The sequence below is a fragment of the Chrysochloris asiatica genome, unplaced genomic scaffold (assembly GCF_000296735.1).
Source record: "Chrysochloris asiatica unplaced genomic scaffold, ChrAsi1.0 scaffold00027, whole genome shotgun sequence".
Lineage (NCBI taxonomy): Eukaryota > Metazoa > Chordata > Mammalia > Afrosoricida > Chrysochloridae > Chrysochloris > Chrysochloris asiatica.
In genome coordinates, this window is record NW_006408545.1 from 14,905,546 (window position 1) to 14,930,853 (window position 25,308).

General features: G+C 38.5%; 1 protein-coding gene across 1 annotated transcript in view; it reads left to right on the forward strand.

Moving 5' to 3' along the window:
- LAMA4 (laminin, alpha 4) overlaps window positions 1–25,308 on the forward strand; it is a 226,313-nt gene extending 201,005 nt beyond the window's left edge. The window contains exons 26-36 of the mRNA XM_006839983.1: window positions 1,510–1,643; window positions 3,108–3,272; window positions 4,045–4,198; window positions 7,384–7,571; window positions 9,337–9,526; window positions 12,120–12,275; window positions 12,909–13,068; window positions 14,675–14,805; window positions 16,610–16,703; window positions 17,150–17,269; window positions 25,006–25,308. Coding sequence (XP_006840046.1) covers window positions 1,510–1,643; window positions 3,108–3,272; window positions 4,045–4,198; window positions 7,384–7,571; window positions 9,337–9,526; window positions 12,120–12,275; window positions 12,909–13,068; window positions 14,675–14,805; window positions 16,610–16,703; window positions 17,150–17,269; window positions 25,006–25,151 — 1,638 coding nt within the window. The 3' untranslated portion in view covers window positions 25,152–25,308. The remainder of the gene's footprint in view (window positions 1–1,509; window positions 1,644–3,107; window positions 3,273–4,044; window positions 4,199–7,383; window positions 7,572–9,336; window positions 9,527–12,119; window positions 12,276–12,908; window positions 13,069–14,674; window positions 14,806–16,609; window positions 16,704–17,149; window positions 17,270–25,005) is intronic.

Consider the following 25,308-nt stretch of genomic DNA (forward strand, 5'->3'; position numbering starts at 1 on the left):
GAGGCACTCACTCATCTCTGCCAAGAAATTTGGAAGACAACTATCTGGCCGACTGATTGGAAGAGATCAATATTTATGCCCATTCCAAAGAGAGGTGACCCAACAGAATGCGGAAATCATCGGACAATCTCTTTGATATCTCAGTCGAGTAAAGTTTTGCTAAAAGTAATACAGAAACGGCTACAATTGTCGTAGTTATCTCAAAATAGCATTTTTCTCATTGTTATTCTAAATTATAGTGGTTATTAGATCTGCTGCTAGGTCTTGTTATTGAAAGCCTTCATATGAAATATACACATTATTATATCACTGTTGTTTTAAAGTGTTGAAAGTGTATTTTAATGTTTTTTATGTAATTGAATGATTTCCTTTATGAGTCTACAAATTTTGGTTTGCACTTCTTGAAATATTAGTTAATGAAGAGATCTATATGCATCACCAAACTGCCAGCAGAGTTCGTGACATTGAAGAGCTTCAGAAACAGTGGGTCTGTGTTAAGAACTAACATGTATGTCTTAGTTTATAAAAGAATAGAAAGAACATGCTCTTTTGTCTAGACTTCAATAGAGCACAAGCGCAACTTAGCAAGATACATTATTTCAAGAATAAAATAGGATCTGAAGGAGGTTTGGTGACCCTAAGATCCAATTGATTTGTCTCTGGAAGTTCATTACTGTATAGTTTATTAAAGCAGGTTTCATTATTCATACATATTGCTTATATCACTTTTCTATTGAATTGAATTGAAGTCAGTGGCATCTGTGGAAATTTAGTCAAAATACTTTGTAGGACTTTTACCACAAAACCTGCTTCAGATACCCATGGTTAGTCAAATCAAACTTTCTGTTCACAGAACGCAGTCTGTGTTGAGGATCAGTTTTAGAGGTTGGTACCCATGTAAGGAAATAGAAGCAATATTATCATCTTTGTCAACATTTTTTAAGACAAAAAATAAATTCATAAAAAGGGGATTTAACATTGGCCTTATTTTTTTCAAGGTCCAGTAGTTCAAGCTTACCAGCTGTTCCTCTGAAACCCCATACAGGGTTGCTATGAGTCACAACCAACTCAATGGCACTTAACAACAGCCACTGTAAATGAAAATAGTGAACACTTTAAAAAGCAAAACTAGCAAACTAACCCTGACCTAGTCAGCCAGCTACATCCCTGGGGAGTCCAAATATTGTATTTACAAAAGTGAGACTGAGGACTGAGTAGAAATGCCTGAGTTAGGAAGGAAACTGTGACTGACACAACAACTCTTAGCATGGCAAAATCACCACAGCTTTTCAACTCAGGATCTGTTCATTGAAACATGTGTCTAGTTTATAGGCCACACCAAGACAAGCGATAGGACATGCTCTTTTATTCTTCATAGAAATTATTTTACAAGTAAAATTCTTATAAAAGATACATTCCTGGAAGCAATACCATTGTGTAAATGTTGAAAGTGTGTCAATCATTGGGATCCCTGGATTCCTGGCTGAAACCCATGTGCTTGCATTTCAGTCAGACATGTTCTCCATTTCGCTGGATAATGGTACTGTGATCATGGATGTAAAGGGAATCAAAGTCCAATCAGCAGATAAACAGTACAACGATGGGCTGCCCCACTTTATCATTACCTCTGTCTCACCCACAAGGTACAACTCATTTTCTACTCTTTCCACCATTTGCCTTTATTTGTAGGGTATGATTCTGTCAAGTGACCTTATGAATAATAGGCTATTTCTATTACTTTTCTTGTTATTGTGTGGTTTCAAGTGCATTCTGACTCACAGTAAACCTATATTACAGAGTACAACTTCCCATAGAGTTTTCTAGGCTGTAATCTTTATAGGAAGGAGCTCTGGTAGCGTAGTGGTTACAAATCGGGCTCCTAATCTCATGGTCAGCAGTTCCAAACTACCAGCTGTTCCACAGAAGAAAGATGAGGCTTTCTGCTCCCGTAAAGATTTACAACCTCAGAAACCTTATGCAGAGTCGCTATGAGTCGGAACCAACTCCACAGTACATACCAACAACAACTACAATGTTTATAGGAGCAGATTGCCAAAACTGTAAAACTGCAGGATGAGTATTAATGGTTAATCTTTCAGTTAACAGCCAAGTGCTTAACCACTGTGCCACCAAGGATCCTTTTACTATTCTAGTGTTGTTGTTGTTGTTTAATGGTGAAAGGGATGGGGGGATTCCTTTCTTTTGAAAGAAACTGCTACTAATTTTCAAGACATTAAAAATTAAATCACTATAAAATTGCTTAACATAAATATTTGGGGAGGGGAATTCTTCAGTAAAATAATAGATTATAATCTCCTTGAGAGAAGTGACTATATGTTCTATGAATTACATGGAGGGAGCTCAGGAAATATTGACTTAGTTTAGATTTTAAATTTAACACTTGGAGAAGCTGCCTTTATTGGCAATATTTTTAAAAGCTTTCTCTCTAAAATACCTAATAGTAAATTTCTTATTATAATAAGAACATTTTCTAGAATAAGTAAAAACTCTCTGGTACCCAGTGCAGATATTCTATGTCACAAATGCAAAAGAAACATTAATAGAGTTTTTCTAGACTTCACTTCCAGTAAGAATCAAACCCATGAATGTGCTTTACATCGAAAATAATCTCCCACAAATGTCACTAAATAATCACTGTGGTGTATACAATAGTCCTGGTGTGGTGCTGTGGGTTAATGTGTCAGACTGAAAAGCCAATTGAACTGCAAGGTCGGTGGTTCAAGCTTACCAGCTGCTCCTCAGAAACCCTATACAGGGTCACTATGGGATGGAACCGACTTGATGGCACTTAACAGACAGACAGAGATGGTGTATACACAGACACAAAAATTATACAAATAACTACTTTCAGAAATTCTTGCTTTTATGGGCTTTGATTCCACTCATGGTTTGGAGGGGCTTTTTTGCATGTAAAAGTATTCAGTCATTTCATCTTGGGTTTTATGATGAGTATGACAACTCTATAGCTGTTAGTTTACCAGGAATTCCATTTCAAGCCTGTGAGAAAGCCTGCTTACCAAACCTAGATTAAAACTTAAGGTAAAAGGCTAGCAGTGTGGTGTCTGATGCAGTTGTTTTCTTTGCAGATATGAACTGACAGTAGATAAAAGCAGGTTTGGAAATAAGAGTCCCATAAAAGGGAAAGTGGAACAGACACAACCAAGTGAAAAGAAGTTCTACTTCGGTGGCTCACCCATCAGTCCTCAGTACAATAACTTCACTGGTTGTATAAGCAATGCCTACTTTACCAGGTATACTTTTTATTATTCTGAAATCTGTATGAGTGAGAAAGAAAATCAAGTCAGTAATGGAAATATATGCATGACTAAAACTTAGAAGTGAAATTTATCTGTATTTAGGGGATCATAGTTTACAGCATGCATGTGCTTGGACAAATGACATACTTGGATTCATGTACAGCGTTTTCATCTTTTAATTTCTGAATGATCTTGGCTAATGATTCCTAAACTGTAACATGTAGACAATAATTGTGCCTGCCTCATAGGCTTTTAAGAGAATTAAGTGAGATAATGCACATAAAGCATCTTGCCCAGCATCTGGCGCACAGCAAGCTATAAATATTGGGTACTATTATATTTGTACTTACTATTAATGATATAGTACCATAGTAGCATCCCAAAATTCTAGTTACAGGTTTTTTAATGTCTTCTTAATTTAATGCATGACTTTAAATAAATTAATTTAGATCCTTAGGAAAGACAATAGAGGTTCCCTGAAAGAATAAAAAAGGAAAAAAGGAAATGCAGATAACACAGAGGTTGTCCCAGTGGTCAACCTAGAGGATGCAGTAAGGGAAAAGGTATTCATCAGTCCAAATGGGCTGGTACCAGGCACATAATTATTGATTTATTGAATAATGATTTAAAGGTGTTCTCATTAAGATTATGGTTGATAAATAAAAACCCAACACACACAATTATATAAATTCTTTGACTTCCAGTGTTTCCATCATGCAATTTTAAGCACTATTTGTAAAGCTTTCTTCTTCTGTTACAAACATAGGTTGGATAGAGATGTGGAAGTCGAAGATTTCCAGCGATTTTCTGAAAAGGTTCACACTTCCCTTTATGAGTGTCCCATTGAATCTTCACCATTGTTTCTTCTTCACAAAAAAGGAAAAAATTCCTCAAAGCCTAAAACAAATCAGAATAAAAAGGTAAAAGATAATGCTGTACCAGTGTCCCGATTGCTCCGCCTTCCATTCACACAGCTCTAGACACTGCTGTCTTAGAGAATCGGTTCCAGCTAGCAATTGCGTACACATGACAAATTGGATTCTTATAATATCAGATACATAGGTTTTCCAGCTTTGTTACATCCATTTGTTCCCAAAGAAACTGTATGGAGGGGCTTTTACTGAAACTCCCAACTACTTTTATTATACTTCTATACTTACCAATGTATGTATGTATCATCTTTAATACTATTAATTCTCTAATATCTTTACTTTCCTATAACAATCTCTTTCTTTTATCACATTCATGGGAATTATTAAAGTTCCTGATCTTACTTTTGTTTCTGGTCATTTTGAAGGCTTTACTTCACCGCTCACATGCTACATCATCAAACTCTTGAATTCTAAAATTCCATTCTCCAACTATTATTTCTCTCTCATCATTTACTCCCGGTATTCAAACTCTTTGTCCTCCTGGCCATTGAAACCTTTAGTCTTTTCTCATTCTTTCAGTGTATACCTACCTTTGTGGCTCAACTTTAACAATGCACTCAGGTGCATCTACCCTGGTCCAAGCCACCATCATCTCACATCTGAACTACTGTAATAGCTTTCCAAAAGGTCTCCCTGGCTCTATCTTGCTTCTCAATAGTCTGTTCTCAACATCTCAACTTAACATATCCTGAAAGTACCATGTCACTCCTCTGCTTAAAATGACTCCCTACTGCACTCCGAGTAAAAGTCCTTACAATATCACACACACACACACACACACACACGTTGCCACCAAATGGACATCAACTCAAAGCAACCCCATGTGTTCTAGAGTAGATCTTTGTTCTATAAGGTTTTCAATGTCAACTTTTTCAGAAGTAGATCTCTAGGATTCTCTTTTGAGGTACCGCTGAGGAGACTTGAACTTTCAACTTTTCCATTAATACTTGAGCACTTAACTGTTTGGACCACCCAGAGACTCCACATAATATCATAAGAGATCCTATATGATTGGGGCCCCTTTACCTTTCTGAGTTCCTCTCCTCCACCTCTGTCTCTATGTTTACTCAAATTTTTACTTGAGCTCTTCTGCCTACACCTTCCATCAAATATTCACACAAACAAGTTCTTTTCCTTCTTCTAGGAATCTAGAAGAATGTCACCAGCTGAATAAGGCCTACCCTGAACATGTGTTTAATACGTCAGTCTGCCTTCTGTTCTACACCAATACTACTGATCTTCTTCTACCTTTTCTCTTTCTTTTTTCATTGTTGTTGCTAGGTGCCATGGAGTTGATTCAGACTCATAGCAACCCTACGCATAACAGAACAAAACACTGTCCAGTCCTGCAGCATCTTCACAATTGTTATGTTTGAGTCCAGTTTTGCAATCACTTATCAAATTCTAATTTATTATATACTTTATTATTTACTTACGATTTATTTCTGTCTCCTCTGCTATAATCCAAGCCCCTTTGTTTTGTTCACTGGTGTATCCTAAGTACCTAGAGCAATGCCTAGCACAAAATAGGTGTCAGTAAACATTAACGATCTCTATCAAATAGTTGTTATGGAAATGAAATGAGTCAATGCATGAAATGCACTTAGCACAGTGCCTGGCAGATAGTAAATTTTCCATGAATATGACCTGCCATGTTTCTATCAAGCTTTGTGAGTTTTTCTGAAGGACTGATTCCTAAAATTGGAATTGCTTGACCAAAGGAAATATGTATTTTTTATTACTGAGGCAATGGCAACGTACAGTCCATAAACATCTTTTGAAAAAATCAATTACCCTACACAGTTGTACCAAACAGAATCAAGTACTTAGAATCTCGCCAATCTAATGCCATCTCCTTGTGATTTTAATCTGCATTTCCTTGACAGCTAGTAAGGATGAGCATCTTTCAAAGGAAGAATTGGCTGCCTTTCAAGGCTGGCATCTGGGCCATCAGCAAGAGAGAAGAATCTCCACCAGCTTCTCCCTTGTGGTGGTCTTTCCCTGACCATTTTCTCTTGAGCCAAATAGCCTTTGTAGTTGAGTGAACTCCTACACATAGCAATCCTACAGGACAGAACAGAACTGCGCCCCCTAGGATTTCTATGACTGTAATCTTTACATAAGTCAACTGGACATCTTTTTCCCACAGAGTAGCTGGTGAGTTTCAACCCTTCAATTCATAGTCAAGAACTTAATTGCTGTATCTCACCAGGGCTCCTTACACCTTGAACATTTCTCTGTGTATTTGAGCTTATATGGACTGCACGAGCACAGTGGCTCTATATAATAAGCACTGGACTGAGAACCACAGTGTTGGCATTTCGAGTCCACCAGCTGTTCCGCTAGAGAAAGATGAGACTTTCTGCTCCCGCAAAGATGTACAGCCTGGGAAACCCTATACAGGGTTGCTATGAGTCAGAACCAACTCGACAGCACTAAATAACAACAACACTAACAAATGTGGACAACTCTTAAATATCTTCATGAATATTCTCCTTTGTTCACATGCTCTTTCTTTATCCACATTAATAAAATAATTTTGTTCACATACAATCAAAATGTAACTGTTTTTCAGTATTCCTTTCCTGAGTTTGACATGGGAAACTTTTTTAAAGTACCTGAGGCAGAGAGACTATTTCATTGATTTTATGAAGGATTTCTCTAGGTTCAACTCTCAGAGGATACTGTGAGATTCTGATGGGATCTTACTGTCACCTTCATATATTAATGCCAAAAGCTTTATTCTGAGAGATTTCTTTTCTTTAAACTTGCACTGTAGTGCTGGTCATCAGGTCAAATACAGCAAGGTAGGGTTATTTTAATGCCAACTTTTCTTTTACTCTTCTTTAAGATGTACCCTTAATTAAAATGATGGACTGGCTACTACAATAGCTTCCGTTGAGCTCTGCTTTACTCTCACTGACATGAATTTGGGGCTTATTAATGTGTATGTGGTTGTTGCTGTTGTTGTTACTGCTACAACTGCAGCAGTTACCTGCCAGTGGTGGTTGGTAAAGGGAAGATAATGTTTCATGAATGGAAAGGGCACAACTAACACACACTTTTATTATGATTTCTATTAGTCTTAGTGGTAAAGCTATCACACATTAATTTTTGCTGCTAATATGTGACTTTCATCCCTTCACATGATATATTCTTCACTGTTTTTATAGGGAGAGAAAAGTAAGGATGCACCTTCCTGGGATCCTGTTGGCCTGAAATTCCAAGAGCAAAATACACCAAGAGACTCTCACTGCCACCTTTCCAATGGTCCTAGAGCAATAGAACATGCATATCAGTATGGAGGCACCGCCAACAGCCGCCAAGAGTTTGAACACTTAAAAGGAGACTTTGGTGAAAAGTAAAGTAACACACTACCTTCTAGAAACTTAATGTGTGGCTGAGTTCCAGCCTTCTTTCCCAGATGCCATCTTTGTCTTATGATCTTTCCTCTCTGTATCACCTTACTTTGTTCTTTTGTCATAAAAATAAGTACTAAATAAGTACATGATTCTTGTTTTCCAATCAAGTATTTTCTCTGTCGCTTTCTACTCAAATGTAAGGAACATAAGACAGCATTCTCCCAGGAGCTTGCTGTGTGATATCAAAAACAAAAGACAATCAAGGCTAGGAACATGGGGCAGGTTTCATATAATTTATCATTTAACCTTGATAACGTCTGCCCTCCCCCACAAACGTCGTTTACAGATTTTAAATAGGAATGTATCTGAACAATTAGATTGAATATTCTTGTATGTCTGTGCTCCTCCCAAACCCCCACCTTTCCCAGTATTTCACAGACCTTAATATCATTGAGAATGTCTTTCTCTAGTGTTAGTGCCCAAGTATTTTTATATAGAACTTACGCAGGTCTTTCAAACAGTCATATAACAGTGGCATGGGACTATAGAATAAGCACTGGACTGATAACTGTAAGGTCAGTGGTTCAAACCCTTCAATTGGTCCTTGGAAACCCTATACAGGGTCAAAACCAACTCGACAGCGCATACCACCACCAGTGCCTTCTAATTCACTACTTGTCAAACCTGTCAAATCAGTATGTTGTATTCTTAGAATTTAGAGTTAATCAAACTAGATGTTAATTTAACAAATGTATCTTATCCTGGTCCTGGTGTGGAGCTGTGGGCTAATGCGCTGCACTGAGAGGTCTGTTTGAACTTTAAGGTTGGTGGTTCAAACTCACTAACCGTTCCTTGGAAATTCTATACATGGTCACTATGAGTCAGAACCAACTGGACAGCACTTAACAATCTTCTCTATAGCCTAGAGCTAAATTTCTAGAAAGTTTTTTTGGGTTTTTTGTTGTTGTTGTTGTTGCTTTTTTATGTCTGTTCTCTCTGGTGACTGTTTTAAACATGTAAATTTGGAGTCCTGGTGTGGCACTGTGGGATAATGCACAGGACCATTAGATCTTTTGAACCACAGGGTCAGTGGTTCAAACTCACCAGTTGTTCCTCAGAAACCCTACTCAGGGTCACTATGAGATGGAACCAACTCATTGGCACTTGACAACAACATCCATCAATTAATTTTTACTAGGAAAAAAATGAATTTGTGTTTTTGATAGTACAGAAATCATATAGTTTTTCTATATGCATATTAATTTCTCACCAGTATGAATAAGCTCCTATAACATACATATTTTTACTGAACTACCTGCATCCATGTATTCAAAGCCAGACACAATATGATCCTTAACTGAAACTGTACTTCTTTAAATTTGGAACGAATTCCTGTTATATAAGGAAGTTTGTTAACTGCCATTGCGTCAGTTCCGACTCACAGCAACCCTGCATAGTATTTCCAAGGAGTGGGTTCAAGCTCACCACTGACCTTGTGGTTCAAACTGACCTTGCAGTCCAACACATTAACCCACAGCACCACACCAGGACTCCTGTATAAGGAAGTAGAGGAGGAATTAAAATTTTTTGAACTAGCCATGCTTCTCCAATATTCCCTAATAGTCCTAAGGGATTATTAGAAGAAATGCTGCTTGGATAAAATGAATGGCTACTTATTTTTCACATACACTATCATGCTAGGAAGTTATAGATTATCCTCAGTCTCGTTTTACAGATGGTAACCTTTTTCTTTTCATTTTCCAGATCTCAGTTTTCCATTCGTCTGAAAACTCGCTCCTCCCATGGGATGATTTTCTATGTCTCTGATCAAGAAGAGAATGACTTCATGACTCTGTTCTTGGCCCATGGCCGTTTGGTCTTCATGTTTAATGTTGGTCACAAGAAACTGAAGATTAGAAGCCAGGAGAAATACAATGATGGATTGTGGCATGATGTAAGTTGAAGACAGCAAACATTCCCCCTTGTCAAAGAGACTGACTCTAGGACCCCATAATTGGTCTCGCTAGAAACATCTGTATTAAAATTCTACTGCTGTACACTCAAAGATCTGTATCAAACTATTTAAACTTAATTCCTCAGAGAAATCATGAAGCATACTATTTAAAATGAGACATAGACTGGTTATACTCATTTTAACCAAAAGATCAGTGGCCAACATGGATTGAAGGTTGTTTTCTAATGATTTGTCATTTGACTCTGCCCTACCACCCCCATTACCTCTATGGGTTCTTAATGTTCAGCAACTACTCCTGAGTGTCTTATAGTGCACAGCAGTAGGATGAGGTGGGAGAGATGCAAAGGGAAAAGTTAATCCAAACAGAAAGACTGGAACCATGGGAGCAATAATTAAATATTGATGCAAACCTGCTGGTATGTAATGGCAACAGTAAGCAACATAAGATGCATTATGATGAATTGCAATAAGTTCATGAGAGGTGGGGAAACATGTGGACTGGACCAGCTGCAAAGAGACTCATGGAGAACTCTGGAAAAATTAAAGTATATTTAGAAAGTAAGCCTGAAGCTTTAAATTACTCCATCTAGAAATCAGAAAATATGTGGATCAGTTCTCTAATACATTTTCATAATACCATTCAAAAGAAGATGGAAGGAATACATAGAGTCACTGTACCAAAAGGAAATGATTGATGTTTAGCCATTTCAAGATGTATTGTATGATCAAGAACCAATGACAGTGAAGGAAGAAGTCCAAGGTGCATTGAAGAAATTGGCAAAGAACAAGGCACCAGGAACTGATGGAATCAAAATGGAAATCTTTCAGGAAAGTGATGTGGCAATGGAGGCACTCACTCATCTATGCCAAAAAATTTGGAAGACAACTATCTGGCCAGCTGATTGGAAGAGACCCATATTTGTGCCCATTCCAAAGAGAGGTGACCCAATGGAATGCAGAAATCATCAGACAATATCTTTGAACTCACATGAGAGTAAAGTTTTACTAAAGGTAATACAGAAATGGCTACAAGCATACATTGACAGAGAACTTCCAGATGTACAAGCTGGATACAGAAGAGGCTGTGGAACAAGGGATATCATTGCTGATGTCCGATGGATCTTGGCTGAAAGCAGAGAATTCCAGAAAGATGCTTACCTGTGCTCTATTGACTATGCAAAGGCTTTCGATTGTGTGGATCATGACAAGCTATGGACAACATTGCGAAGTACAAGTATTCTGGAACACTTAATTGTGCTCATGAGGAATCTGTATATGGACGAAGAGGCAGCTGTTCGAACAGAACATGGGAACACTGAATGGTTTAAAATTAAGAAAGGTGTGTGACAGGATTGTATTCTTTCACCATACATATTCAACCTGTACGCTGAACAAATAATCCGAGAAACTGGGTTATATGAAGAAAAACATGGCATCGGGATTGGAGGAAGACTCATTAACAACCTGCGATATGCAAATGATACAACCTGGCTTGCTGAAAGTGAAGAGGATTTAAAACATTTACTGATAAAAATCAAAGACCACAGCCTTTGGTATGGATTGCATTTCAATGTCAAGAAAACAAAAATCCTCACCACTGGACCAATAAACAACATTCTTATCAACAGAAAAAAGTTGTCAAGGACTTCATTCTTCTTGGATCAACTATCAACACTCATGAAAGAAACAGTCAAGAAATCAAAGGACGTATTGTATTAGGCAAATCTGCTGCACAAGACCTTTTTAAAGTGTTGAAGAGCAAAGATGTCTGCTTAAAGACTAAGGTGCGCCTGACTCAAGCCATGGTATTTTCAATAGCCTCATATGCATGTGAAAGCTGGACAGTGAATAAGGAAGACCGTAGAAGAATTGATGCTTTTGAGTTATGGTGTTGGAGGAGAATATTGAAAGTGCCATGGGCTGCCAAAAGAACAAAGAGATCTGTATTGGAAGAAGTGCAGCCAGAGTGCTCCTTGGAGGCCAGGATGGCCAAACTTTGTCTCTCATACTTGGACATATTGTCAGGAGGGACCAGTCACTGGAGAAGCATATAATGTTTGGTAAGGTGGAGGGTCAGAGAAAAAAAGGAAGACCCCCAGCGGAATGGATTGGCAAGGTGGCAGCATCAATGGACTCAAACATGGCAACAATTGTGAGGTTGGCCCAAGACCGAACAGTGTTTCGTTCTGTTGTGCATAGGTTCGCTATGAGTTGTTGCCGACTCAATGGCACCTGGCAACAACTAACAACAGCATACGTAACAATGTAAGTAGAGTGAAGAGGAAAAAACACCTGTGTGTATAAAACAAGGCAGCCTGGAAGCGTTCCACAATAAAGACACATGCTTTACAGCAAAAACAGCATTAATGAGGACAGTCTAAAAATTGAATAGTCACTATGTTGAGGAGAACGAGACAAACTCCTGACTTTCAGGAAAGGGACCACCTTTTTAAATACTCTTCTGTAAATTTCTCACAGAAATACAGTAGCAGAGTTTGAAGGAGAGGCAGCACAACCTTTCTCCCAAACTTGGGATGTTTTGGGATATACTATTTTCCTTCTCTCCACCCAGGTGATATTTGTACGGGAGAAGAGCAGTGGCCGATTGGTAATTGATGGTCTCCGAGTCTTAGAAGAAAGTCTGCCTCCAACTGAAGTTGCCTGGAAAATCAAGGGTCCTATTTATTTGGGAGGTGTGGCTCCTGGAAGGGCTGTGAAAAATATCCAGGTAAAACAGGGAGCAGCAGCAGGTAGAGTCATTGGCCTCTCAAGCTTAATCCAGGACCTCATTTTACAAATCAGAAAACTGACAAGAATTAAATAGTAATTTGGCTGCATATGGCATATCAAAAGTATTGCCTTTCTGGGTGGTGCAAAGGGTTAACATGCTTGGCTGCTAAACAAGAGGTTAGAGGTTTGATTCCACCTACAGGCTTGGTCATGGTGAGGTGCTGTAAAATAAACGCTTGTTTGCTAAGCACAAGGTCGGTGGTTCAAACTCACCAGCCTATCCTTGAAAATTGATACAGAGTTGCTATGAGTCAGAACTAACTCAATGGCATTTAACAACAATTAGTCAGAATCAGCTCAATGGCACACAGCATCATAAATGTATACCTGCAGTTGCAAGTCATTTCATCATGGTATGTGTAGTAAATCACATAATTTAATCACTGCATGCTGACATTATCAAATATTATATTTCCAGCTTCAAAAAACTACCTTTAAAATGAATAATCTCAGATCGATAGGAGGATAACAAATTTTGTAGTTTCTCTCAGGATTTAAGGATATATTGCTTCTCTTTATTGTATCTGTTTTGAAACCATCAGCTTTAAGAAGTGCCTCCTTCTTCTCCCAGATTAACTCAGTCTACAGTTTCAGTGGCTGTCTCAGCAATCTCCAGCTCAATGGGGCCTCCATCACTGCCGCTTCCCAGACCTTTAGCGTGACTCCTTGTTTTGAAGGTCCAATGGAAATGGGAACATACTTTTCAACAGAAGGAGGATATGTGGTTCTAGGTAACATGACTAATTTTGTAAAATATGAATCACAAAACACTTCCTTGCTAAAGGAAATATCAGACCAACAACTAAAATTTAAGAAAACCAAATAACTCGGCTCTAGAACTTGACCTGTTTCCGTAAGCACCACCCTTGGTCTTCATCCCTGTTCTATTCCCTGGCCAGGGCTTCCATCCTAGCTCTTTTAGAATTTCCTGTGCTGCTTTGTGGCTTAATCTAAATCATCTCCTGACCACCTTGGTCTTCTTGGTCTAGCTCTGCTCCCTCTTAGCAGACTCATTATCCCAAGTAAAGGCCAGCTCCACCTCCGTCCCAGCTCTGCCATGCCTGCAGGGAATACTATCCTTCAGAAATTTTATTTAGATATTTTTATTTTTCTCAACCAGTACTCTCTTGCTTAACAAAGTTTTTATTGTATATCTACTATATGCCAGTCACCAAGCCAAGTAATGGAACATAACAACGCCTAAAAATAAAATTCTGAAAGACTCACACAATTAGCATCCAATCCAGCTCAACAAATCTTGTGTAGATCAACTATTAGGTATGAGGAAGGCACTTAGGTACTTTGTACATCCCTGAGGGGAAAAAATAAATAAATTACAACACAGCAAACTGTAATTTATTAAACTTTCACCATGCCCAATAGAATAACCAAAAGTAATGTTTCCTCTCATTGTCTAGTTCATGGCTTTACTTTCCTGTCTGTATCCCTACCAAAACATAAACACTCACATTCCGCAGCCATTTGTGGAGGATTTTCTTGAATTTCACAGAGAAAAGCACTGAAAACTTAGACACCTTCAGATGTAGAGCAACCTGCACAATGTACCTCAGAAACATTACTAATAGCAGGGGAAATTAAAAATGGATTTATAAGGAGATGCATTAAGTGAACATTATGAAGATGTCCAAGTTTGCAGTGTCTTTTGGAGTGAGCACAGCTAGCTATTCTTAATAAGAATTCATTTTCTTGGACCATAGCAATAGCAGCTCCTAACTCCCTTTGCTATTCTCACTTTATCTGAATGTCTGTGAAGAATTGGCGCCAGTTAATTTGTTGTTGTTGTTGTTATTGTTGAAGAATTATTTTAAAATATGGATCTGTTCAAATTAGCCCCCTTGCTCAATGACTGCAATTAGAGCCAAGTGTCCACACTTCAGCATTAGCACAATCTGGATGTGGCTGCAGCCACAATCCAACCACACTGACCTGGACAGTGCTCACCAAACTTCCCAGTCTCTGTACCTGTGTTCAAACTACTTCTTAGACAGAGATTGCCCTTCCTCCTTGTCATTTTTGAAATATCAAATGGCCTTGCTAGTTGGCATTAGTTTTTCCTCCCCAAACTCCCAGAGCACATGATGTATTGTCAGTGTGTTGTCCTCACCCACACACAGAGGAGGAGTGTGTTCGTTATCTTATTCCCCACAGAGCTTTCCACAGTATTTTCTGACATGAAAAATGCCACTTTCCATGGAGCTGTTGAAAAATACATCAAACTTTCAAAAACAGATTTTAAAGTATATCATTACAAAATCATATCATAGTTGCAAAATTTAGGCTGCTGCTCTTGAGATCTGACAGTATTTCTGTCCACAGATGAATCTTTCAATATTGGATTGAAGTTTGAGATTGCATTTGAAGTACGTCCCAGAAGCAGTTCCGGAACCCTTGTCCACGGCCACAGTGTCAACGGGGAATACCTAAATGTTCACATAAAAAATGGACAGGTATTGGCTTTAAACAATGTTTTTTTAAGAATCTGTCTCCTCTGACCTTGTTGGATTCTAGATCTGAAGTCAATTTATTTCACATATCTTATCCATCTTTCCTTAATGGAAAAAAGCAAGTTTGAATATGAAATTTAAACAAAGGGAGACTTCAATTAAGCCTCATGCATTTGGGAATTGACTTGATTCTGTTAGAACAAAGAAAGAGCTGTGAACAGAAGGCACAACTACCAAAATAGAAAAGATCATGAATGATAATAATATAATGAAAAAGTTTAAACCAGGACTTCAAGAAATGCTACTGGTGCAGTGGATTAAACAGTGGGCTGCTACTGAAAGGTCAATGGTTTGAACCCACCAACCCCTCTGAGGGACAAAGATGAGGCAATCTGCTTCAGTAAAGACTACCAGCCTGAGAAGCCCTAAGGAGCCGTTCTAGTCAGTCCTATAGAGTCACTATGGGTCAAAATCAACTCATTGGCAGTGGATTTAACCAGGGCTTCAAGACGGCTCATTCTAGTTTGGCCTGCTGCCTAGAATTTGCATTTCCACCTCAGATAAACTAAATTTAAAAATCTACATTTTAACAAGATCCCCAGGTGATTCTGATGCATACAGTCTGATGTATCCACCCTGGAGTCCGTTCTAACTCATAGTAACCCTGGGCTTTCCGAGGCTATAAATCTTCACAGAAGCAGAAAGACTCATCTGTATCCCACAAAGTGGCTGGTAGATTTGAACTGCTGACCTTGTGGTTAGCAGCCCCACAAGTGACCCACTGTGCTACCAGGGCTCCTTATACACAAGGGCTTCAAAATTTTTCCAGGAATTTTTTGAAGCCCATCTTATGCATACATAAGAATCTCCTGGGGTTCTTGTTAAGCTGTAGATCCTGATGCAGTATATCTGGCAGAAAATGCAAATGCTCAGCAAGGGGTTGAACTAATTGAACTGGTTCAAAGTCCTGGTTTTAACAAAACAATTGGGAGAGAATTTTTTTCACCAAATGGAAGTGAAAATTATGCTGTCAAAACCAACACAGATCTATCCATCCATCTATAAATCTATATGTGTATTGTCATTGTTTTAAGTGTCATCAAGTCAGTTCCAGTACACTGTATTAAATCATAAAATAATACAAAATCCTGGCATGGATAAGCACTGGACTACTAACCAACCAGAAGGTCGGTGTTTCAAACCCACCAGCTGCTCCTCAGAAACCCATTAAAGGGTTGCTATGAGCCAGAACCAACTTGACAGCATGGCACTTAACAACAATCTGTATGTGCTGTTAGAATAGCACCTGAGACAGTGTTAGGTGCTATTCTAAATGCCTTACATGGTTTGACTCATTTAATCTAACCAATTGATTTTATGAGATAAGTACTATAAGTATGAAGTGGCTACTATTGTACCTTCAACACTTTGTTTTACTAAAGAGAAAACTGAGGCAGAGTAAACTAAGTGGGAGAGCTGAGATATAATCCAGGCAGCCTAGCTCCAAAGCTCACGTTCTTTACCATTACCCTAACCTGCTTTATGTAACGTACTCCAGCTTCAGAATTTTTATTGTTCCTTTCTCCCCTCTTCTCACCTGTGCCACTACTAATTTTGTTCTCCCTCCAAGGAGCACTGTTTAAACTATTTCTATAGCCTACCGAGGAGCGACCTCTTGTGTTCAAATTGCAGAGCTAACCGTGTTCTGAAGTATTGTTTCTCTGTGGTGAATTATTTAAGAAATTCAGTTTGATCATGGATGTGGGGGAATTCATTATATTATACTATAAAACCCTGTTTTTTGAAGGTCGTAGTAAAAGTCAACAATGGTGTCCGAGATTTCGCCACCTCAGTAACCCCCAAGCAGAGTCTCTGTGATGGCAGATGGCACAGAATTACAGGTAAGAAAAGCTGAGGTCCCAGACTTCCATTACATAGGTGGGATGACGGCTTGGCAGAACTCAGACTGCAAGTCATGTGATAGAATAGGTGATGGATTGCAGTCTAGAAGTAACCAGGATAGAACGAGAAGGAAATGTTACTAGATTGTAGAGTTTGCATATTGAACCCATAGCTTGAAAATATGAATGCTGTTAAAATAGTGGTGAGGAGTTATTTAAATCATGTTTAATTTCTGGAGCAAAAAGTAGCACAAGGATATTCTAAATATTCTCTCTTTCAAAAGAAAATATTAGAGTTAGCTTGTTAGACTTACTGCTTTTATTGATATAGAAGAAAACGTGGGGGGTTATTCTGGAATAGACAGTCATCCTTACTGTTAATGTCCTTCATGTGAAAATTAATTACTCAAGTGCCACTTATACTCAGTCTTCACCTTGTATTTCAGTTATTAGAGATTCAAATGTGGTTCAGTTGGATGTAGATTCTGAAGTGAACCATGTGGTTGGACCCTTGAATCCAAAACCAGTTGATCACAGGGAGCCTGTGTTTGTTGGCGGTGTTCCAGGTAAGATTGGTTTAAAGGCAGCAGGTTTCTAAATCTGAAAAAGGGTGAGGTCTCATTATTACTATTAGATTATTAAAAACTAAGTCATATGAAGACATAATTATAATTCACCCAAATAACTGAAAATTTTATATAATTGCTTTTTATAGGATAAAGCATACTGAAAATTGTTCCTCACCCAAGATCACAACATTCTAACCAGTAGATATTACTATACCCCTTTCCATATTTATTTACTCCTTTTTCCCTCTCTCTCTTCCTTCTCATACTCTACATGCACATACTATAAATACTCCTCAAAAATATGAGAATCTTGGAGGACTTAATGTTTGCTTATAATTGCTGTCTTTCCTAAATAGGAAAGAAGAGAGTCATGGTTCTGTCCAGGATTAGCCTGAATTGCCAAACAGCTGCAAGCCATTAATTCTGTTATTCCTATGTAGTGGCATTCCCTGAGAGAGGTTCCCAGCTGCAGCTCTATAAACAAGATCAGTAACCTCACTGCTATCATTGGTGGATAGCCCAAGGTGGTGAAAGAAGTGTATTTATGGCCCCCCACAATTGTTTTAAACCTCTGAAAGAGGAACCATGTCTTTATGTTGAATGTGTGTGTTTTCACACATTCCACTCACATAGAAAAACTAAATGCTACTGCTGGCGAGAGGTATGTAAGGAGACTATAAACCAACTTTTGCATCTGGAATGTTAGCATAAGAAGACTATAAACCAACTTTTGCAGCTGGAATGTTGGGGAAAATTGAAGGGAAAACATACAATAGTTTTTCCTTGCCTCATAACTAAATTATTTTAAACTACCCCCTGTAATGGGCAGATCATAAAAATGCTATAAGTAGGAGAGTAAGAAAGCACAGATTAAAGCAATCATCTGACCTTGGCTACTTCTAAAATAGTAGCTAGTAAGCCTTCTTTCCCCTTTGTAATATGAAGTTTTCAAACGCCAGTGTTGACAGTGAGAATAACTTAGTTGCTGCAGAAATAGGAGACCCTCAAAAGGCAACACTTCCCTTCCTTTCCTTTCCCGGCCCACTCTCATCCCTACCGTGAGGCTTCCCCTCCAGTTGCCTGGCTTCAGATCTGAAAGGGATTCTGGCTAAAGCAGTGTCACATCAGTACACTACTTCCTTCCTAGAGCTCGCCACACAGTTTAAATATTTCAAAAATTCCCAAGAGCATATGAGGCCAAATTCAGCATGGCAGGCAAGTCCCTTGATGGTTTTTCCTTTCTGGCCCATACCTCTTGGGTCTCCCCAGTACTCTGCTCCAGAAATTTGCACAAGTGCATAGGTTCTTAAGTTCTGGGAAATTTTGTTCTTCTTCTTGCCCTCAGTACCTTTTCTTGGAACAGCTTATCCCATCCCCCCATCACCCTAATTCCTTACTGACCTTCAGGACTCCCCCCAGACTTTTACTGTTTACACATGCACCACATACCCAACACCCTCGAGCTGACATGCTTTGTACATACTGCTTGTAGCACCTATCACAGGACATCATGAAATCAAATAATCCACTCCTTATTAACAGAAAACATGATTTTATTCAACATGTAACAAAAACTTATGAAGTGTCTATTAAACACTGTACCAGGTGCCCTGGTGGCACAGTGGGTTAAACATTGGTCACTGTGAGTTGGCATTGACTCAGCGGCCATGTATTTTTTTTATTAAGCACTGTGCTAGGCTCCAAGAGATAGACAAGAGACTTCTTACTCATAGAAAGCTGTAGTATTCTTTGCACTCAAAGTGCTTCCTACATACGTCAGTTGAATATTTGTCTCTTGATTTTTGTTTGTCTTTATACCTTGATCCCAGCACCATACACTGACACACATTGCTGCTTTCCTTCATTATGGAAGTTGCTAAGCTTCACAGACTAGGTGGGCAAAATGTACCAAAAGCCAAGTTTAGTGAATAAAAAAAATTAACTAATTAGCCAGTACACAGAAACTAACAGGTCAGGGAAATCTAACCACCAGCCCACTGCAACTTTAATTCCATCTAAGGGTCATACCAGCAAAGATCATTTAAACTGAATGTAATTAATCAGATCTTTTTTAGCTGTTCAAGTTTAATTTCATTAAAATCACATAGGAAACCTGGCTTTAATAAAGGTAGCTAAAAGAAATTTGGCATGAATAAAACCCCCATATGCCTTGGATTCTCTCAAAATCTCAAATTATCTTACACCAAGAAGAACCCTGTTGACTTATTTATATCAATTAAGAGTGGATGGGTTACAAGTCATAGAACTATATACCAAAAAATCAACTTTACTGTATGATCTTTTAAAAAAAATAAAATTATTCTGATAGCCCCCACACACATGGATCTCTGACCATTTATTTCTCTACTGAAAATCCTGGATTATCCTATATACCAATTTTCAACCTATGAAACATTTGCCCCTACAATCATGTGTTGATTTTATTCATCAATTTTTTAGGGCTCTGGGACACTTTCCTGTCACTACTTAACAATTAATTGCATAGTAAATTCTGTGGACAGTAATTGCTATATGAGTTATTAGCTCCAGATGACTTCTCCATGAGCCAAAAGGTGGTAAACTTGGGCAGAACCAAATAAATCTATATTCTAAAGTGAGTTTCTAAAATGGGCAGCAGAATTTGATGTTTCTAGCCCTGGTGGCTAAATAGTTAAGTACTCAGCTGCTTATGAAATGGGCAACAGTCCAAAGCCCCAGACATTTCACAGGAGAGAAGACCTGGCAATCTGTTTCTGTAAAAGTAACAGTCACCACTTGTCTGTCACTTTCTCATACTGTGGTGGCTTATGTGTTGCTGGGATGCTGGAAGCTATGCTGCTGTTATTGCTGTTAAGTGTCGTCGAGTTGGTTGCGACCCTATGTAGGGTTTCTGAGGAGCGGCTGGTGAAGTTGAACCGCCAACCTTGTGGTTCAAACCAACTTTGCAGTCCAGTGCATTAACCCACAACCCCACAAATACCAGCATAATCACCATGGTGGACAGATTTCAGTGGACCTCCCAGACTATGAAGAAGAAGAGGTGGACCACTAGCCACTGAAAACCTAATAAATAGCAGTCGAACATCGTCAGATATGGAGACCTGGTGTGGTGCTGTGGGTTAATGCACCAGACTGCAAAACCATTTGAACTGCAAGGTCAGCAGTTCAAGGTCACCAGCTCTTCCTCGGAAACCCTATATAGGGTCATTATGGGTCAGAACTGACTCAACAGCACTTAACAATTGTCAGCTATAGAGCCAGGTGGGAAGGCCCTCAAAATACAACTAGGAAAGAGCTACCGCTCACAGTAAAGATGAATTTTAATGATGTGAATGAAACAAAGCCTTCAAAACCTTCATTTGCTGACAGGGTACAACTCAAAATGAGAAGAAACAGCTACAAACATCCAATAATAATAGAACTGTGGAATGTATGAAGTATGAACTAGGAAAATTGGAAGTTGTCAACAATGAAGTACAATGCATGGATTGAAATTCTAGGCATTAGTGAGCTGAAATGATGTCACATTTATCAAATAGCATTCCAAGACCTTTCTTGAAGTACAGTGCTGTCTGTGATAGGATAATATACATACACCTCTACAAGAAAGACCAGTTAATACCACTATTATTCAAATTTATGCACCAACCAATAAAGACAATGATGAAGACTGACATTTTTTCCGAACTTCTTCAGTTTGAAATTAATCAACTTTGTAAGACCAATGAATTGTTCATTGTGCAAATACCTTTTTTAAACAGCATAAAAGGTGACTATATGCATTGACCTCACCAGATGGAAAACACAAGAATCAAATTGACTACATCTGTGGAATAAAAGCAGTGTAAAATCTCAATATCATCATCCAAAATAAGGCCAGGGCCAACTATGGAACAGACCATCAGTTGCTCATACGCAAGTTCAATCTGAAGCTGAAGAAATTTAAAACAACTCCACAAGAGGCAAAATATGACCTTGAGTATATCCTACCTGAATTTAGAGAGCATCTTAAGAACAGATTTGATGCATTATATGATAATGACTGAAGACTAGAGGAGTTGTGGGATGACATGTACATGATCTATGAAGAAAACAAAAGATCATTGAAAAAACAGAAAAGGGAAAAAAAATATCAGAAGAGACTCTGAAATTTGCTCTTGAATATAGAAAAGCATAAGCAACTGGAAGAAATGAAGTAAAAGAACCGAACAGAAAATGCCAAAGAGAAGCTCAAAAGGTCAGGTATTATAATGAAATGTGGAAAACCAAAAAGAAAAAACACTTTTAGAACTTTTCAAGCTGAAAGAACTGAAGAAAAAAATTCAAATTCGGGTTGCAGTATGGAAAGATTCTATACGCAAAATATTGAATGACACAGAAAGCATCAAAAGAGATGGAAGAAATAGTCACTGTATCAAAAAGAATTGGCCAATGTGCAACCATTTCAAGAGGTAGCATATGATAAAAAAATCAATGATATTGAGGAAAGAGGTCCAAGCAGCACTGAAGGCACTGGTGAAAACCAAGGGTCCAGGAATTAATGATGAAATACAAATGGAAATGTTTCAACAAGCTGATGCAGCGCTGAAATCACTCACTTGTCTCTGACAAGAAATTTGGAAGACCATTACCTAGTCCACTGATTAGAATAGTTCCATATCTGTGCCCGTTCCAAAGAAAGGTGACCCAATGGAATGTGGAAATCATTAACCAATATCATTAATATCACATACAAGTATAATTTCGCTGAAGATATTTCAAAAATAGTTGCAGTAGTTCATTGACAGGGAGCTGCCAGGAATTCAAGCCAGACTCAGAAGAGGACACCAAACTAGGGCTGTCATTATTGATGTCAGCTGGGTCTTGGCTGAAAGTAAAGAATACCAGAAAGATGTTTACCTGTGCTTTATTGACAAGGCAAAGGCTTTTTGACTGTGTAAATCATAACAAAAAAAAAAAAATCTTAACATTGCAAATAATGAATTGTGAACTTAATTGTGCTTATGAGGAATCTATACATAGACCAAGCAGTAGTCATTTGAACAGAAAAATAGGATACAGAACAGTTTAAGGAAAGGTGTACACCATGGTTTTATCCTTTTACCACACTTATTCAATCTGTATGTTGAGCAAATATTCTGAGAAGCTTGATTATATGAAGAACTTGGCATCAGGATTGGAGGAAGATTCATTAACAGCCTGTGAAATGCAAATGACACAACCCTGCTTACTTAGAAGCAAATAGGACTTGAAATACTGATGAAGACCAAAGATAATCCACCCTGCAGTATGGATTTACATCGTCAATGGGAAGAAAATGAAAATCCTCACAATGGAACCAATAAATAACATCACGATAAATGGAGAAAAGCTTGAAGTTGTCACAGATTTTATTTTGCGTGGATCCACAACTAACACTCATGGAAACAACAGTCAAGAATCAACTGATTGCATTAGTTGTTGCAAAAGACCTCTTTAAAAAGTTAAAGAGCAAAGATGTCAATTTGAGGTCTAAGGTGAACCTGATCCAAGACATGGTATTTACTGTAGTCTCAAGTGTAAACTGGACAATGAATAAAGAAAACCACAGAAGACTCAATGTTTTTGAATTATGATGTTGGCAAAGAAAATTGAAAATACCATGGACTGCCAGAAAAACAAACAAATCTGTCTTGGAGTAAGTACAGCCAGAATGTCCCTTAGAAGCTAGGATGGCGAAACTTCGTCTCTCATACTTTGGACATGTTGTCAGGAGAGGGTAGTTCTTGGAGAAGGACACCATGCTTACTAAAGTGGAGGGTCAGTGAAAAAGAGGAAGATCCCCAATGAGATGGATTAACATAGTGGCAGCAACAATGAGCTCAAACATAACAATTATGAGATGGTGCAGCACTGGATAGTGTTTCATTCTGTTGTGCATATGAGATAAAAACAACTCCCTGGCATCTGTCAACAAGAACCAACTGCTAGGCAAACAGGTGACAATCCAAACCCACTAAGTGCTCCACAGGAGAAAAGACCTGGCGGATAGTTCCTGTGAAGATAACAGCCTAGGAAACCCTAGGGGGGCAGTTCTACTCTGTCAAACAGGAATCAACTAGATGATACCCAATAGCAATAATGCCTTATAATCCTTCTGGTCCACTCAATGTTTTATGCAGCACAACTGAGCTGGCTTGAAGAACCTATGTCATCTCCTTATCTACAGCCAAATAAACGAAAATGATCTCTCAGGCCCCTTCCAAATTTAAAATTTTCTTCTAAATATGAAATCCCATTTCCATGATTTATATTTAGTATAAAATGTCTGCATATTCTTAATTGACATTGCTTAGAAAGATTATTACAGTGGCTTCATGATGTTTACTGTCCTGTTTTAGGTTCCTTCTGGAGTTACTGAATTCTAATGGTTTCCAGCTTGTATTTGCTACTGCTCACAGAGCTGTTTGTACATAATTATAAGCTTTGACTAAATGGATTTTAATTTTACGATATTCCTAAGCTCTCCAACCTGCTTTAAATTATATTGCGTCTATCATCCCAATACATTTCATTGTGCTTATATAATTAATAAGCATAAGGCTTCTTCTAGATATCTAATTAAGATTAGAAGAGAAAGTTCCCTTGGCAAACCTCAGGGCACCTGTGCCCACACAAAAATTAGCTAGTTATCACTACCCTATTTATAGTACTTAAACCCTTCACTCAGAAAAATTAAAATTTCATCTATTTGAATTCATTATTTTCTCATTACGTCTTATGAGCTTAGCAATCATGTGGAAGCTTGACGATGAAGAGTAATGACATGAATTAAGTAGAAAAATTAACCAAATTCAAAAATAGCGTGGAAACTAGGATTTCATTTCTTTTCAGCAAAACACAGGAAATAAGTGAGACCTAAGTGAAATTAATCCAAAAAAAACCAATAGTTGTTGTTGGTTCTTTTACCTGCCATGGAGTTAGTCCCCAAAACATGGCAACAAAACACTATCCACTCCTGTACCATCCCCGTGATCAGCTGTGCATCAGAACATGTTGATCCACAGGGTCTTCACCAATTAATTTTCAAAAGTAGATTGCCAGATCTTTCTTCTTAGTCTGTCTTACTACCCTGGAAATGCCACTGAAACCTGTTCAGCAACAGAGCAGCAAACACACAAACCTCCACTGACAGGCAGGTGGTGGCTGTGCAGGAGAATTGGCTGGGATCTCAATCCATGTCTGCCATATTGTTTTGGTTGTTATTAAGTGCCATCTGATTCATAGTGGACCTGTATGCGGTTTCCGAGTAGCAGCCAGTGGGTTTGAATAGCCAATCTAGCGGTCCAGTGCTGCTCCTACAGTGCCACACCAGGACTCCCTGTGACTCTACCACAGGGAGGGTACAAGAATTCTACCATTGAACCACCACTGCCCAAAGCATAGGTGAAACCATGAAAATTCACTGCTGTTTACATGGACGTGGTAAATCTCACCTCAGAGGACAACTGAATTATATGTACAGAGACATTTGATCATGGAAAACAAGGAAAAACATTCAAATTCCCACATGTTCATATTGCCTCAAAAGCAAAAAATGTTTCTGAGAAATGTGTAAATTATAAATACATGCCATTTTTTACGTGTAACTAATCTTGATGATGCCAGCAATGATTATGTATATTTTTACCACATAGCAGTATCTGGAGTCAAAGTATTCAACATGCCTTTTTTCTTTTCATCTCTCTTTTCAGAGTCTCTACTGACACCACGCTTGGCCCCCAGCAAGCCCTTCACAGGCTGCATTCGTCACTTTGTGATTGATGGGCATTCAGTGAGCTTCAGTAAAGCAGCCCTGGTCAGTGGCGCCGTGAGCATCAACTCTTGTCCCACAGCCTAATGCAGTGGACCAGACTTGCCCAGGGATACAGTTCTTTAGAGCACTGAAATAAACACAAAATCAGCCAGGAGGAGCCGCAAATCTGCCTCCTGGTGGAAGCTTTCAACTAGTTGAGCATTACTTAAATGAAGCATCAGGGACTAGATGTTTATAATTT